Raw genomic sequence first — 18,657 nt, forward strand, 5'->3', positions numbered from 1 at the left:
GAGAAATGCAAATAAAAACTACAATGAGGTATCATCTCACACCAGTCACAATGGCCATCATCAAAAAATCTACAAACAATAAATGCTGGAGAGAGTGTGAAGAAAAGGGAACCCTCTTGCACTGTTGGTGGGAATGTAAATTGATACAGCCACTATGGAGAACAGTAGGGAGGTTCCTTAAAGAACTAAAAATAGAACTACCATATGACCCAACAATCCCACTACTGGGCATATACCCCGAGAAAGCCATAATTCAAAAAGAGTCATGTACCACAATGTTCACTGAAGCTCTATTTACAATAGCCAGGACATGGAAGCAACCTAAGTGTCCATCAACAGATGAATGGATAAAGAAGATGTAGCACATGTATACAATGGAATATTACGCAGCCATAAAAAGAAATGAAATTGAGTTATTTGTAGTGAGGTGGATGGACCTAGAGCCTGTCATACAGAGTGAAGTAAGTCAGAAAGAGGAAAACAAATACTGTATGCTAACACATAGATATAGAATCTAAAAAAAAAAAAAAAATTGGACTGAAGAACCTAGGAGGACAGGAATAAAGACACAGATGTAGAGAATGCACATGAGGACATGGCGGGGACAAGGGTAAGCTGGGACAAAGTGAGAGAGTGGCATGGACTTTTATACACTACCAAATGTAAAATAGATAGCTAGTGGGAAGCCGCCACATAGCACAGGGAGATCAGCTTGGTGCTCTTTGACCACCTAGAGGGGTGGGAGGGAGATTCAAGAGGGAGGAGATATGGGGATATATGGGTATGTATAGCTGATTCACTTTGTTATAAAGCAGAAACTAACACACGATTGTAAAACAATTATACTCCACTAAAGATGTTAAAGTAAAAAAAAACTCTAAGGAAAATACTTCTAATTGTTGATATTTAAATAGATGAGAGGACAAGAAAACACGAAACTTTGTTTCATAGTTAACATCATGTAGATTTCAGGGGAAATGACTTGCTCTGAATAAATTATAATCTGTGTTATAACCTGGTTATAATCCAAGAGCAAAATTCCCAGTTTCTTTCAAAAAGGCTATGTGTCATTTTCTTACTTCAAATAGTCTGCTGATGATAGCTCTGGAGGTTCTAAACATATAATTCCTTGGACTTAAAGTTATTTTTAGCCCATCATTTCAACTGTTCAACTCCAAAATAATATTATTATAAAACTACCTTTATATGGCTTGAAATAATTCCTAATCCTCTGGGCTATCAAGATTGCTTACAAAACCAATAAAATTCAGAACAAAGACTTCCAGTGCTTGTGTTCAGGCAACAGAGTTTGGACTTCAGCAGTTGGCAAAAACAGTCCAAGTTTGTGAAACAGCTATCATAAATCCTACTCTTAATCTCACACAGAGCCATACTTTAATGTAGAAAAAAAAAGGCTCTTTCCCAAAAAATATGTTGGCCATGTTTTACAACGTAGCCTAGTAATGGATTTTACAATTAGAAATCCACATCCACAAGGGAAGGTTTGATCCATTTAGACTCTGCTGTTAAAAGGTCAGAGAAATCCGAAGTAAACTTTCGAAAGACCTCCAAAAAGGAATATTTACTCTGATGGCCAAGAATGCTTCCACTAAATCAAGCTGACTCTTAAAATGGAAGCTTCATATTCTGGAAAATGCTTGTACATAGACAACCTCATTCCCTAGTTATTTTAAATCAAGGAGTTAAGCATTTTCACGCAAATTCGTACAACACACCCAAAACAATTCTACCCACTTGGGCAAAGCAGGTCTCATATGGCCAACCAAATTACCTTTCTAATAAGTGCTGCAGGACTTGGGGCCCAGTTTAAGAAACTATTGTTAGAACGGTCATCAAACTGCAGGAAGAGTAAGGGGAAAAGAGAGCTTGTGCTGGGTAGGGAAAGGCAAATTAAGTTTTGGGCAGAATAGGGGAAAATAAAACTTTTTTTTTTAACAACATCTGCTTCCTAGCCCAAGGGGTATCCCCTGCAATCACTATTCCCAACACCATTGTTAGACAGACCTCTGAGCGACAGACATCGAGATCTGATTCAACACAGTCTCCCACACAACCTTGTTGTGTGTACCTCCACTGTCAACCGATAATGGCTTTTCTGCTCTTGCTATGCACGCCAAGAAGAGTGCCAAGTAAACATTCTCAAAAACTTCCAAACATTAACCACAAAGAAGCAATGGAAATATCGGGGGGATAATGCCACATCTCCCCCTGTTTCGGGAGCAGAAAGGCTTCTTACCTTGCTCTCATCCCCTTCAAACACCGACTGGTGGACGTTGCATGCAAACAGTGAGTTCGGGAGGTCCGTGAAGTCTGTGATTGCTTGAAAGGCCTCCTCCGTGAAACACTGAGTCACAGCCCAGTCTCTGTCTATGCAGCAGAGCAGGAGGAGTCCTCCATCTTCCGGGATGTGCCCCTGCTGCCCCAGGCTCCTCATCCCAATGAAATAAGAGTCTCCCCTCATTCCTGAGGATACAGAGACGGATGCATGTGTTAGAGTAGGATTCGATTCCTTAAAGCTTGGTTTGAAGGTCGCAGTTCTGGAGTGTCTGGGGCAGAGAGGGGAGTGTGATTAGGAAGAGAAGCAGGGGCTGTTAGAAGGGGGAAGACCCAGCAAGTTCACATTTTCCCCTTGATCTCTGAGTTACAACTTCCCACACAGCTCTGCTTCTGGGCAAGAATCCAGTCCCAGCTATGGGCAAAAAAAAAAAAAAAAAACCCACTTGAGCAGGACTGAAGTTGGAGGCCAGGGGCTCCAGCCTAGCTGTTCAGTGTTTACTAGACTGGGAACTTTGGTTACAAAAGTTCTCTGAGCCTTGTTTCCTTAAGAGAATCGAATGGATTCAGGCAAAAATGCACATAGGAAAGTGCTTTGATAAGTTACATGATGAATTATATAATACCACGACCATTACTGCTAATGCTTTTCACTTCTTGAGTTCCAGGAATGATTCTAAATGATTTGTGTGCCTTAACTGACCTATCAAATCTCCATCTATGTGGTTGGTACCAATATTATCCCCATTTTATGGAGGGGAAAAACTAAGGAACAAAGCAATTGAGTAACTTTGACAGGGTCCGTGACAAAATGGCAGGACTAGGATTCAAACTCAGGGAGTTTGGCATGAAAGTCTGCTCTCCTATACCACGGAAATGAAGCAGATCAAAATTACTGCAAGTCTATATTTAAGGAAGTACAACCTATTTCATTACCACCTGAATCCTGATTAGGGTAACTCTAATCGTTAATCATCTATCCAAACGAGGACACACAGACACACAGACACACACACAGACACACACACACCCTCTTCTGCCTGGGTTAGTTACTCTAATTTGTGAACTCTGGATCTTAAAAAGTCAGTACTATCTTGGCTGATCCATGGTATACAGTTTCCCCACCCTCAAAGTCCTCAATGTGAAGCTTTCCGGTATTAATCTCATCTACCTGTGTTCTGTGATTCTATTATTTCATGACCCCTTACATTCAAAATTCTACCCAACTGCAGCCAGTTGGAGACGTTTTCCAATTGTTGATACTGGTGCATAATTCAATAGATTTCATCAGCTTTCCTGCATACTTCAACAACAGTCAATGTCTATATTTTCCCTTTGTATCTATTTTCATGTCTATCATACTATTCTGTTCAAAGATCAGTGATTGAAGTCCCAGAAGGTGAAACAACTTGCCCACGGGTACCCAGATAAGACTGCCTGGCAATTACCATGTGGCTGCTGGATCGTCCTCTGTTTCCCCCAATCCCAGCAATGCAGAACCTCGGGGTAGAAGACAGAGAGGCGGTACCACAAAGTGTCACTCTGCCCTCATCAAGTTTAGGTAAGACATAAATTCTAGATCCCCACACAAGTATGGGTTTCTACTTATATGTCTCTTGAACTCTGAATGCAGTATTGTGATGAGGTTGTTTTTTCATTTTTCCTAGAAACAAAGCCTAAATGGCATCCTGATAAACAGTATTTGATGGCAATAGAAATGATGCATTACATATAAAATCTTAGGTCTGGTTGGGAACAGGAGCCAAAAATTAAAGAATCTGAAATAATAACTCAAAAGTTAGATCACTACAATTGTGGAAAATAAAAATGTCATTCTATATAAAATATAATAGAACCATTCCTGTATTCTAAAGTTCTCAAAACCCCAATTAATGCAACATTTTCTGTATTTAAATCAATAAAATACGTATTTTAAATAAAAATATGGTACATGGTTTAAGCTTTATTTTTTTCCATAATGAATTCAAAATACATGAACATTTTTATTCTTTAAAATTTTTTTATTATTATTTTTTGGCCACACTGCACAGCTTGTGAGATCTTAGTTTCCTGACCAGGGACTGAACCCAGGCCCTTGGCAGTGGAAGTGCAGAGTCCTAACCACTGGAGGAATTCCCTATGAATATTTTTAATTAGAAGAAAAAACTTCAATGAAATACTTAAAAGTATTTATTTCCCTTCATATTCATTTACACTGTTGCTTCAGATATTTTAGCATAATATGCATAATGACTATCACATTATTATTAGAATACTAATTATTTTAATAGTAAAAATAATTACTAAGAACATTAAGACACTTTTACAGGTGACCCTTGAACAACGTGGGGGTCAGGGGCACCAAGAGACCACACAGTTGAAAATTCAAGTATAACTTTAGAATCGGCCCTCCTTATATAGGGTTCCACATCTGTGGATTCAACGAACCTCAGATCCTATAGAACGTACTCAGTGAAAAAATTCTGTGTATAAGTGGACCTGCACAGTTCAAACCCATGTTGTTCAAGGGTCCAGTGTATTTTCATCAATGGATTATAGGAAAACCTTTTGATAACAAAGTTACAATCATCCAGTATCATGAAATATAGATATTGTCAATTTTGATTTAATCCTGTCCTTCTTAGTTAACTTTTTTTTTTTTTTTTTTTTTTTTGGTACACGGGCCTCTCACTGCTGTGGCCTCTCCCATTGCGGAGCACAGGCTCCGGACGCGCAGGCTCAGCGGCCATGGCTCACGGGCCCAGCCGCTCCGCGGCATGTGGGATCTTCCCGGACCGGGGCACGAACCCGCGTCCCCCGCATCGGCAGGCGGACTCTCAACCACTGCGCCACCAGGGAAGCCCAACATTTTTTAAATTAATCAGAATGGATCCCATAATGTTCTTAAACGGGTCTGAGACTGTTTCAATTATTCTTTTTTTCAAAGAGAATTAAAATCCGTTGCTGAACAAATTAATTAAATAGACCAAATATTAAGCCTCACTCAGGACTCATTTTAATCTACCCAAATAGCCTTAACTTCTGTTCTAAGCTGTAACAATACGATTACCTTGTAAGACTTTATTTTAAGCTCATTACTTTCAGTAAAGATTTCAAAGGTGAATGCATTTTTGGCAAACAACTTATTCTACTTACATGGAGAAATACTTTAGAAGTCAGAGCATTGAACAAAGAAACCCTGGTTTCTCGTCCCAGTTCCACTGCTGACTCACCTCATGATTTGGAGAAATCTATTGATCATTCTATGACTCCGTTTATGTTTGTAAGACAGAAACAAAAAACCCTATCTGCCTCCCTCAGCTAAGTAGGAAGAGGCAGAGGAATGAAATAGGGATGAAAAAAAAGTGATCAAAATCAGTGTTAATCACTCGGAAAAGGATATATACTCGGAAACACTATAAAAGCACATCATTAGGATCATCTCAGAACAAGACTATTATGCTTTGGTATAACCACTAACCTTCAGTAAACCCAAATAAACAGAGAGAAAGGGAAATGCTGAAGATTAAAAGAATTCCAGCAACAACTACCTACATAGCTTAAGAAGATTTACTTATGTTGTCATTATTTCTAAATCTGAGGTTGATCATCCAAAAGAGAACAGCTGCTTTCAGCTCAAAAGGCAACTCTGCCAGGAGGGTTCCCTGACCTCCCCCAGGACCCATGAATTTAGCATCCTTTCCTTGCAGTCCCTGAGTACCAGCCTAGCCCTCGCACAGTTCATTCTACGCTGCAACTACTGTATCTCCAACCAGAATGGTATTTCTTGAGAGCAGAGACTGACCTGCCTTCGTCCAAGGTATCTTCAGCCTGGTACATCTAGAAAGCCCTCAAAATATTTGACTGAGTTAGTGAATTATGTAAAAAGGGGTCACTGTCAGGAAAAAACAGCCCAGCAAGTGAGTTACAATGATCGACTTAAAATATATACTCTAAAAATGTTATTTATTTCAAATGTATACACTAATAATAAAAATTAACCCACTCATTTCAGATGTAATTTTAAAAATGAAAGATAACAAGAACCACTCAAAGGATTCCTTTAGCTAAAATTTAAAATTTGTGGAGTATAACTAAGGTAACATGTATGTTTTTTTGATTATATGAGTTCACTGAAGAAAAAACTGGAAAAATCAGAAAGGTATAAAAAAAGAAAAGAAAACCATAATCCTGCTATCCAGAAAACTCCGTTAATATTTTGGTATATTTAGTTCCAGCATTTTTATTTTCATGCATAATTCTGAAACAAAATTGGGAGCTTGCTGTTTAGTATCCCACAGTGATACAGCCAAAAGCAGTTCCCTGTATCATTACATATTCTTTGAAACATTAATTTTAATAGCCACATAGAATCCCAGTGTATAGATCTGTCATAATTTATTTAACTATTCTTCTGTTGTTTGACATTTAGAAGGTTTATATTTCCATCGTTACATTCATCTGGAAAAGAAAAACCACCATCCACTTTTAAAATATAGTCTCCCCTGAGAGAACCTCAAAATTTCTTGGGATGCAGAGAAGAGACATCTATATGAAATATTGTAAAGAGTCCCAGGGGCCTACTTGGGTTCTGGTCCTTCTGTAAGTTGCATGTTTTCTAGGCTGTGGTTTCCATGTTAGCAAAATGGAGAAATACTGTGGCCTTGTCTACTGCAAATATCAAGCAAGAGGAAGCAAGTGAATGTCTTTTGACGGCTCCAAAATAATACGTGAATTAAAGCCACTTATTACTATGCACAGGCTGGTCAAGATCAGAGGAACCTGGCACTACAGGGGTGGTTGCCATCTACCACTAATAAGGCTGTAAACAAGTTTCAGACTTCAGTGAATGTCCATGATGTAAGCCCATGTCACTAAAATGAGACACAAGTAGGGCTGCCCCTGAATATTTGGTATGGGTCTGGCAGGAGAGCCAATAGAAAGGAAAGTTATTTATAAGGCAAAAGAGAGTCATTAAAAAAAAAAAAAAAAAAAATTGCCCCTCCCCCAAGACCACCAAGAGCAAAAATAACTGTTTATTTAAATATAACAAAGTAGGTGGCAATGAAAATATAAATGATTGAATTGGACTCCTTTTAATGGAAGAGGAAGCCTGGAGAGAGGAAGCTTCTCAACTGTGTCATTACTTTGCTATAATGTGAAAATGATTTCATCCAAGATCCTCCGAAAACCCGACAGAACTTATTAAATAAACATTAAAAGACCGAAGATGAAGACAGTATGGTTCCTACCACGAAAACTAGCCACTTGACACTTAAAGATGCCTGATCAGCATCAAAGAAGTAGCAACTGAATAAATATTTGCGGCGTAAGTGAATATATTCTCTCCCCCTCGATATAATTAGATGATCTAGACGTTACTGGGTTTCTACACAAGGAATTAATCTTTCCAAAACTCCCACTTTTCACTCCTAACAAACATTTTTTTTTGATATGGTACAAATCCAGGGAAAGGGAACTCAAAGAGACATCGGATTCTGTCGGATACCATTATAGTCACAGTGTTAACAATATGCATGATGTTTAGATTTCTGAATTGCAGAATCCTAAAAAATATGACCTTTCTAGGAATGGGGTGTAGCTCATGAGAATGGGGAGCCATGCATTTTGCCCATGGGAGTTCTGATCTAGACAATCTTAAACTAGATATAGAAGGAGAGGGAAATCACAAATAAGCGTGTGAGAGCAGCAGAGGGCCATGGCAGGAAAAATAAAATTGTAAGTATCCATGGAGATGTTCATACTAGCTTCACTGTCAAGTAAAATCACCCCATTAATAGTGTGATGTGTGATCTATGAAAAAGGCAAATGGCACCTTGGAAGGAGTGGTGTGATGATAATCTTGAGTCCCCTGAACATGCAGAAACTAACACGGCTGATTCTGAGAACCACCTAGGACAGAAAAACTGGAATTTTTTGCTAAGGAAACTATCCCGTCTTATTGAGGGGTCAAAAGTCATGTCATCGGGCTTCCCTGGTGGCGCAGTGGTTGAGAATCCGCCTGCCGATGCAGGAGACACGGGTTCGTGCCCTGGTCCGGGAAGATCCCACATGCCGCGGAGCAACTAAGCCCGTGAGCCATGGCCGCTGAGCCTGTGCGTCCGGAGCCTGTGCTCCGCAACGGGAGAGGCCACAACAGTGAGAGGCCCGCATACCGCAAAAAAAAAAAAAAAAAAAAAAAAAAAAAGTCATGTCATCTAAGAAACAGGAGCATGCGTAGACATAGCAATAGGGAAGCATAGGCAAGAATTCTTGAGTGAAATCACAGTTACCTTCAAACTCTGAAAGAGGAAATATTTGTCGCGTGTGGCACTAAGAAAGCAGAAGTCAACCACGGAGAAAGAATTCAGTTTAATAAAAGGAGCCAGGGATCTTTTAACAATTCGGGTTAAAACAGAAATGTCTTGCCTCGTGTCTAAGTGAGCAACTTGTCCCAGTGACAGCCAATGAATAAGCTCCACAGAGCAGGTGATAATCGATCTTGTGGGATGTCACCTAGGGAATCCAAGGACCAGGGAGATGGCTGGCTGACATTTATTTTTAAGGTCCCTTCTCACCTTGATATTTTTATCTTTCCATGACTGGAAGAAAATACACGAGAAAAGAGACATCTGTTTATCTCTGGGCTTAAAGATGCTCAGGAAAGGGGAACTTATATATAACCTTCAACAAAAGCTTTCTCCAGGGTTGAAACTTTTATCTGATGCTCATAACAAACCTGCCGATATTTTTGGTCTTCCAGGTTATTCAAACTAGAAAGCAAGAATTTTTTTTTTTTTTTTTTTTTTTTTTTTTTATTTTTGTGGTACGCGGGCCTCTCACTGCTGTGGCCTCTCCCGTTGCGGAGCACAGGCTCCGGACGCGCAGGCTCAGCGGCCATGGCTCACGGGCCCAGCCGCTCCGCGGCATGTGGGACCCTCCCGGACCGGGGCACGAACCCGCATCCCCTGCATCGGCAGGCGGACTCCCAACCACTGCGCCACCAGGGAAGCCCCAAGAATTTTTAAACATAGGAAATAATGATCTACAAAGGAAGAAAACTGAGTAGGACATATTCCGAAAGCAACTTAAGTTTGAGTTTATTTTTCCTTAGACAAAAGAATATTAAAGATTCGACTCATCTGCTTTTTAAATTAAGAACAAGAATGTAAAACTTTTTGCAACAAGGGCAACAAATAGGAAAAAGTGTGCCTTGATTCCATGTTACAGCCAGCTGAGGAGGATAAATAAGGAAATAGGACAAATGGAAGTGATTAAGGAATAATTCCTTCTGACTTTAAATTCAGTTTTCATTGAAAAACAAGTAAATGAATTAGGGGAGATGTGTTAGTTTGGAAGAGGTTAAAGGTGACCATGTCAACTTGAATATTAATGATCAAAACTAAGAATGCAATGTTGCATTAATAAGTAGTAGAAAGAAATGCCTATAGCTATTTTTAAATTGAATATAAGGGTAAATAAATCCAATGCAATTTTTTTTTAAGAATAGAAACCTCAACTTATACGTTTTACAGTGTTTAAAACCCCTTTAGCTCTAAAATTAAATGATTCTTCAATGATACCCGGGACAAAATAAGCTGATTAGGAAAAAATTTATGTGAATAATGATAATCATTTTACAATTAAATCATATCAGCTTCCAGTTTTGGTCTGGCCTTATGGATGAGGTCCTTTTGTCGCCTAGCTAGACCCTCTTCAGGATAAGCCAGGCCTTTTCCTCATTTTGTCCAACTTATAGGGAGACTGAAGTGTAATATTAGCAACATCAAACTATCCCAGCCATCCTGGGATACAAAGGAGAGACATGATATTCTTAGGCTGTGCTCCAGAGAAACCCATTAGAGCTCTTTTTGAAATATAATGGAGCCTATTTAATGCAGCCACAGAATTTTCACACCCGCCGAGCTGTGTGAACCTCCTGCTATTCTTGATACCATTTGGGATCAGCCTTGAAAGAACCAAGAGGATGCAGTGTTCAACCTGTGGTTTTTCAAAAGAAATTATCCACACTCCTCGCTCATAGCTCCCTTCAGGACACCTTCTGGGACCACTGTTCCACTGGAAGCTCCCACAGAACAATAATTCAATTAATTCAATTCCCCAAGGAAGCAGCTTCTTATACATTTTTATGAAGTTAAAAAAAAAAAAAAAAAAAAAAAAAGCAAGCTGTTGCCACTATCTCCTTTTGTACTGGATTCTACAGCAGAATCCAGGACTATAATCTCACCCATCATAACATCTTTACACCTGTAGGGTTTTAATGCCCATGGTCTCCCTGGAAGATTTGCAAATCCTGTATATTCTTCCAACCGACAAAATAAAAAGGGAAGGAAGACCCTCACGCCTACGCAGGGTCAGACGGGACAGGTAGTTAAGGGTCTTTGTAGTCCATTTCCACAGCCCTAACTGACAACATCCAGAAAATGGGTTCCAAACAGGCTTCCTGCAAGGGCAGAAAGTCAGAGAGAGGAAACATCACCTTTGATGAAGGGTATGAAGGTGAGAAGGTTGTTCTTAAAGATCGGAAAATCTATTTCTACAAAGAATAACCTACAATAAACCAGAGCTTTATTCAACAAAACAAAACAAGAACTATTGGAACCCTCACCCAAAAGAGAAGAGCTTCAGTCATTGTATTAGTCGAGGTCCCAGCAGTAAACAGATGGCATGCTCAAGTTGGAGAATTTGAAAAGAGTTAAATAATGCAACTGTTGACAAAGGTGTGGGCAGGCTCTAGGGAAACCACGAAAGACAATGCAAAAGCCTGGGCTAGCACCATCCCTAGACCAGAAGAGTTGAGAAGAGGGGAGAGGTTTCCAGAACCGGAACACAGAGGGCTGAGTGGAAAAGGCCCCCACTCAGGTGGAGGGATACAGCCCATCCTCAGTGCCACCACAGAGAGGGTGCCAGGGGAGTTAATATCCCCACCTTGCTCTCTTTCTCTGATCTGCTGGCACCTTGCATTGGCCAAACCCAACTGGGAACCAGAGGGCAAGGCAGCTGGGATGTGGGATATATGGGTCAACAGCCCCTGGGTCACAGAATGAAGAGGGATGGACAGAGGCTCTCTGGGACCAAGTGAAGAAATCAAGCACGGTCTTCATAACTGGGTGGCAGTCTAGAAATGTGATAGGTTAATTTCAGTGGAACTCAATCTAAGAATGTATAATGTCACAGATTCACCGTTTCTGACTGCCTTTTTCTTTTTCTGAGGAACAAAAAGACAGAAAGGGGAATGAGCAATTCTGTTTCAGGACTGATGCCTGCACCACTGTGGAAGGGGTATTTCCGAGCCCAGGAAGTAGGCAGAAGTCCACCCTCTCATGGCTGTAAGCAGAAGCTTAAAAGAAAGCCCCACATCTCCAGAGAAGCCAAGTAAATATATACAAAATAACTTCACCGGAGGATGACACTTCTAAAGGGAGCAGCAAGGCAGGTGAGGGTTGCTATGGTAGCCAGAGTAAGATGTCATCTTTCCCCTTCTGCTGTCAGAGGGGACTTAGGGGGCTGGGGCGAAGGGACAGAGAGTAAGGGAGGCTGAACCTTTGAGGGAAATCCAACCAAGAAAGGTCTGGGTTATTCAGATATTCTATTAAGAAAGGAAAGCCAGACTGGAAAGCTGCCAGAGGACAGGTGGGTTGCGGAGGGCTGCTCAGAACTCATTAGGAGGCCAAGAAGGCTGGTGACACTCTCTCTAATAAGATTAGCAGATAATGATCAGCTCGACTGTAAGGTCTTTTTTTTTTTGCTTTTTTTTAACATCTTTATTGGAGTATAATTGCTTTACAATGGTGTGTTAGTTTCTGCTTTATAACAAAGTGAATTAGTTATACATATACGTATGTTCCCATATCTCTTCCCTCTTGCGTCTCCCTCTCTCCCACCCTCCCTATCCCACCCCTCTAGGTGGTCACAAACCACCAAGCTGATCTCCCTGTGCTATGCGGCTGCTTCCCACTAGCTAGCTATTTTACGTTTGGTAGTGTATATATGTCCATGCCACTCTCTCACTTTGTCTCAGCTTACCCTTCCCCCTCCCCATATCCTCAAGTCCATTCTCTAGTAAGGTCTTTTTAATGCAAATATAAAGGAACTAGGAAGAGAAAGAGAAATATCCCTATCTCAGTACCCAGCGTAGCCTATTCGACTTTTTTTCTCAAATACAGCTAAATGTTCAGGTTACTTCCACATTAAAAGTCTTCCATAACTCCCTAAGATCTAGTACGTTCAATAAGAAGAGTTCTTCCACCCAGCAAACCTGGACACCCACAGGAAGATGACGGTCTTCCTGTCCAGATGTATCTTACTCTCTTGCCGGTATGAAAAAAGAGTCCTAAGTCTCAGCATCAGCCTCCACATCTGTCAATAAGGACAATAATAATAACAACAACAGCAACAGCAGTTAGGAAGGGCTTCCTTTGTTCTGAGGGCTTTATCTATATCAAACGTATGGACAGCTGTGTGGTCCTGACCCACTGACTCAAGCCTTCCTCGCTTCTAAGCCTTTGTGTTGGTCCCCAGCCCCTCCTATCGACATCTTGCTCATCCTGAAAGCCACACCTGGGGCCACCACCTTCACACCCCACTCTGAGCCCCACCTGCACAAGAAGAGATCACCCCAATCATCCTGTGTCCGACCTCTCCCAACACTTACTTTGCTGTGCCTCTTGTGAAATAGAATTCATATTTCATGGCAATACAAGAAACACTGAAACATAAGAAATTCTTCTCTGCCCTTTGGTCTCCCCTGTCCCCCCACTGTGCACTGTGTATCTGCACTTGGCATCGACCAAACCTCCCCATTGGCAGGAATACCTGCTCAACCATAAAGAGCAACATTCTCCCAGCATCAGTAAGACAACTCCTTAAAAGGTAACATTCCTTCTTGATCTTATAAGGGGTCACATGACCCACCACCATGACGCTTAGACCTGGATGATGTAAACTGTCAATAATACATCATCTTGGGCTTCCCTGGTGGTGCAGTGGTTGAGAATCCGCCTGCCGATGCAGGGGACGCGGGTTCGTGCCCCGGTCCGGGAAGATCCCACATGCCGCGGAGCTGCTGGGCCCGTGAGCCATGGCCGCTGAGCCTGCGCGTCCGGAGCCTGTGCTCCGCAACGGGAGAGGTCACAACAGTGAGAGGCCCGCGTACCACAAAAAAAATTAAAAATAAAAATAAAAATAAAAATAATAATACATCATCTGATGTACAGCCCTCTGTCTCAAAAACTTACAGAACTGTTCCTTGACTTCTAAGGGGCGGAACAGTTCTCAGAGCTTTCTGTGATGCTCTTCCCGGGTTACGATCCTCAAATTCAGCTCGAATAAAATTTTCCACTTCTTTCTTAGAGCAACTGATTAATTTTTCATCAATACTCTCCTTGTACTTTTCTTATTCTTATCCTCCACTTCCTGTTGAGGGCAGGGGCTCTGTGTCCTCCATCTGGATAATCCCTGTTGCTGCTAAATAAGATCTTACCCTTAGAAGGTAACCTCTAGCATTTCTTGAATTGCATGGATTTCAGGAGTCCTGCCTTCGACTCTCAGCTTCCCCAGTATACTTGCTGTCTTTGGGCAAGTTACTTAATCTCTCTGTGTTCAGGGCCATCACCTCTGAAGCAGGGATAACAGGAGTGTTTACGCCTTAGAGTACGGTTTTGAGGATTTAACAGCTAACACAATAGGGCATTTAGGACAATGGGACACACAGGCAGTGCTCAATAAATACAACTATTATTAGTATTGGCCATCTTAGTTCTTTCACGTGACATAGGATCCCGTCCCTTCTTTCCTGGAGTCATCAGTCTTTTCACACATAGAGAGGCGGCGAGCAAAGTGTAGACTTTGGAGTTGGTCTGTTGGGTCTGGCACCAGCAGTTTCTTGCTGTGTGACCTCGGACGTGCTACTGAACATCTCTGGGCAGTGGATGCAACATGGAGGCCATCCTGGTACTGACTTCATAGGTTTGTTATATGGATTGAAGGAACTCTAAAGACAGACAAACCCAGATTCTAATGCCAGCAATCCAGTCCCAGTGCTGGGTGACCATGGGGGCAAAGACTGGGCTGGCAGCTGAGGCCCGGAGCCTAGGGCTGAATCCTCCTTCCACCACCATTTTCCATTCTCCTTGGTGATTTTAGGCAAGTTAGTTTCACTCACAGAAGCTTCAGTTTCCAAAGCTACCAATCAGGATGATGGAGAGACTCAAATGAGATTATCATGGGCCCCGACTGGTCCAGAGTCCTGCAGCTCAGGAGGTGTTAGCAGCATTTGCTGACGCTGACGCTGACTGGCACTTGTTAATCTCACGGTCATCCCACCTTTATCTCTTCGTCTGTTCTCAGATAACTGTTTACATTCCAAGAAAGGCATATTTTGTGGTAGGCGCGGGGTCTGACATAACTTCGGGACCAAGACTAAGAACTTTCCTTCAGTTTCTCAGCCCATGAACTTGGCTTCCTAACCCATGTTCCCTGCTTGAGACTTAAGTTTTACTTGCCATTCTCTTTCCTGAGTGCCATTTTCCAACTTGGATAAAAATATCATCAAGTGCTTAACCAGAGGCTCCAGAGTCCTTCCCAGGAAGACCCCTCCCCCCACTGACCCCACCACCACCAGTAAAGCACCCTCCATCCAGGGAGGGCCACCTAGTGTCTCCCTTCTGCTTCTGGTCTACACATGTGTTGTTATTGACAACATTTGGTAAAGCGAACCCATTTACTGATGTTTTTACAATTCTTCCCATATGGTGAGCATCCTTGCTTCTGCCTGTAATAGCCTGCACCCAGCACGGCTCCTGGCCCATGGCAGCACTGGCAAGACGAAAGCAATGTAACATCACTACCTCTACCCAGAGCCACTGCTATTCTCTCTCATTCTCATTCTCTCTCTCTCTCTCTCTCTCTCTCTCTCTCTCTCTCTCTCCCCCCCCCCCCGTCTCTCTGTCCCTCTCTCTCTCTCCTAACAGATGTTGCAGAGCCCTGTTCAACCTTCATCACCACTTTCTCAACTCAGTAACTTCCTGAGTCTCAGACTTTCATTGGTCTCCTGCTGTGTTAAATCCAGAAGGATAAGGGTTCTCACCCTCCCTTTTCATTGCTGGGGCAATTCACCAGTTCACTCTTGATCTGCAAGTAAGTCACTGGCCCTGATGGCTTCCAGTCACTTTTTAAATCCTTCCCTTCTTTGTATATGCTTTGGTTGAAGATGTTTCCTTTCTCTCCCTCCCTTCCTTCCTTTCTCCCTGCATCCCCCTCTCTCTCCCTCTCTCCCTCCTTCAAGCTGACAATCACAGTATCTGTTAGGTCCCTAAAGGGGCAAATGCGGATTGGACGTGTGCCTTGGAAACTGGAGCACACCTCCTCCTCTCTAGATGGGGCTGCCTGCCCGCAGCCTGCTCAACCAAGGCCCCCGACTGAAAAGCTGACCCAGGCTGAGCAGTTTTGCTCCACATTGCCAGCAAGTCACAATTCCGGATGAACCATAATTAGTTCCTCACTTCTGGTGCCATGTGTTGTTTACCAGAAAGAGCTGACCCAGATTCTAGCTTCAAAAAAAAAAACAAGCTGAAACCTTTATTAAAGTCCTTCCTGGCTGGCTGCAGTTGGGATAAGTTGCATGGAAGGGCCAACTCACCTCATCTCTCCATCTTCCAACAACTGATCAGGGGCCAGGCCCACGAGGATAGAACCGGGTTGGTAGGAAGATTTCTGGGGAAGACCTCCAGAGGGCTGAGAGAGAGAAACCGAGCCAGTGGAGGAGTCAAGTAGTAGCAACCAAGTGAGCTTAATCACTAACTGACCTTTTAAGAACTGGTGACAACCTTTCCTGGTCTCAATACTGCCTTACTCCAAAGACCGTGCTTGAAATGAAGTGGGAGGAAGATGTATGTATACCATTCCTCTGCTTGACCACAAGAGCAGATGGAAACGCTTGTAACTTTAATGAACTGAACCACCATGGCGGACACCATGAGAATCAAGATGGCAGCTTCACTGCTGCAGGCGGCAGGCTCTTGATAAGCACAACCGGAAGAGTGTGAGAGGCCTGCCCCATGTCCATCCAACGTGACACTGGAAGCTCTCTACGTCAGAGGAGAAAACTAGGGCCCCTTCCCCTTCCTGCGTGTCTAACCGGTCCCAGCACCACTCCGTATGTTTAACTGGAGAAAACAGCCAACAAAATAGAAGCTTCTTATTAAGATGTCAAAGACCAGTGCTTACGACTGGATTCCTAAACCTTGATTCAGTACCAGGAATGGGGCAGTGTGAAAGATGAAAAACAGTACTTTAGGTTAGCTTGTCTTTTTGAGAGACTGTTGTTGTTTGTCTCTTTATATAGCTATCTCGTTCTACCTTTCAGATGACAGTGTGTGTCACACAGCAGATGCTCAAAAATATGTGTTACATAAATCTAGACAATTCTCTTTTGTCCCTTCTCTCCGCCAATTCACTTCCTTTTTCATCTTCTCTATTTTCTACATTTCTTAAATTTTTTTTCCTTCTTCCAAACAGAATCTCAATGGCCTTAGATTCACTTAGATTCACTCAATTCACTTAGAATGTAAAATTACTTCAAATACCAAATATGAAGCATTAAAAACTGTAATAGATGTATGGATATGAAAAACGGACCTGGGACGTGCCTAATATGAGGGGAAAAGAAAGCAAGTCTAATTGACCACATCAGCATGCTCTGCCCTTGGCTTTGATGTGAGGAGGGTGAAGTCTGGTGCAACACACACAGCTCAGTCTTCGTGCCCTGCCTGTTGGAGTTTTCATCCCTGCGCACCTGTCGGCACAGCCATCCTGCAGAGTATCTGGAAGTCTATTGAAAAGCAATAGGATTCTGGATTTTCTTTTTCTTTGCGGTATGCGGGCCTCTCGCTGTTTGTGGCCTCTCCCTTTGCGGAGCACAGGCTCCGGACGCGCAGGCTCAGCGGCCATGGCTCACGGGCCCAGCCGCTCCGCGGCATGTGGGATCTTCCCGGACCGGGGCACGAACCCGCGTCCCCTGCATCGGCAGGCGGACTCTCAACCACTGCGCCACTAGGGAAGCCCTGGATATTTTTAATGTACTAGCAGCATCTTGTTGAAGGACTGGACATGGAGTAGGGGAGGATTCAAGGATAATGCTGAGGTTTTGGTCTGAATACCTAGAAGCGGGAAGTTGCCATTAACAAAGATAGAGAATGCGTTGGGAAGGGCAGGTTTGAAGAGAGAAAATCAAAAGTGCAGTTTAGGGCTTCCCTGGTGGTGCAGTGGTTGGGAGTCCGCCTGCCAATGCGGGGGACACGGGTTCGAGCCCTGATCCGGGAAGATCCCACATGCCGCGGAGCAGCTAAGCCCCGTGCGCCACAACTACTGAAGCCCGCACACCTAGAGCCCGTGCTCCGCAACAAGAGAAGCCACCGCAATGAGAAGCCCGCGCACCGCAACGGGGAGTGGCCCCCGCTCACCGCAACTAGAGAAAGCCCGCGCGCAGCAACGAAGACCCAACACAGCCAAAAATAATAATTTTTTTTTTTAAAGTGCAGTTTACGACAGGTTAAGTTAAAGTTTCCTACTATTCATCTAAGCTATGAGCAGTTGGTGCTGAGTCCACAGTTCAGGGAGGAGGACTATATCATAAGTGATACTTGAAATCATGGGACTGGATGAGGGGGGTTAGTGAGAGAAGAGGTCCAAGGTCTGAGCCCTGGCTCACACCAGCATTTCAGAGCAAAGGTAGCATCTCATGGGTGTGTTGTAAGGATTCAATGAAATGATACATGTAAAGCACTTAAAATGTACTGTGAATCTTCATCAACCATCAACAACCTTGCACACACACCCCTGACCCCCTGCTTGCCCCTACCTCCACTGGAGCCCCCAGCCTACATCCCAGGGACTTGGACCTGGGGGGAATTCTTCATTGTTCAGGAAGGAGGCAGATAGTGAAAAGAAAATCTTGTTCTCCCCATCAAGGCTACAGAGAGAAAGTTTCTTGCTTATTTTCCAACTTGGAATACTGAACATTTTCCCACAGTAACATAAACAGTTTCTAAGATCTCTCCAAGCAGAAACCCAGTACTTTATCTCAAGTACATCATGCATATAAGAACCTTTTGGGTTAGCCTGGGGACCTGGTCAAATTTTATGAAGTTTCTCTGAGAAAATACCTTCCAAATTCCAAACGACTCAATAGAAACCTAGATTTAAAAGGTGGCAGATTGCCCCCTTACATAAAAGCACACATATAAATGCTAAAGATGGATATATCAGGACTTCCTTTAAAAGCAGAGTTCTGTAACATATAGCTAGCTATATTTTAGGTGCCCAACCAAGACCAAGCAAGTC

General features: G+C 42.8%; 1 protein-coding gene across 2 annotated transcripts in view; it reads right to left on the reverse strand.

Annotated features, from left to right (window-relative positions):
- The window catches only part of RCAN2 (regulator of calcineurin 2), a 264,615-nt gene that overhangs the window by 222,196 nt on the left and 23,762 nt on the right, over positions 1-18,657 (reverse strand). For both annotated transcript variants that reach the window (XM_067006337.1, XM_059076576.2), the window contains exon 2: positions 2,258-2,484. In XM_067006337.1, the coding sequence (XP_066862438.1) occupies positions 2,258-2,482 (225 nt within the window). In that variant the 5' untranslated portion in view covers positions 2,483-2,484. The remainder of the gene's footprint in view (positions 1-2,257; positions 2,485-18,657) is intronic.

Source organism: Kogia breviceps, chromosome 10 (assembly GCF_026419965.1).
Source record: "Kogia breviceps isolate mKogBre1 chromosome 10, mKogBre1 haplotype 1, whole genome shotgun sequence".
Lineage (NCBI taxonomy): Eukaryota > Metazoa > Chordata > Mammalia > Artiodactyla > Physeteridae > Kogia > Kogia breviceps.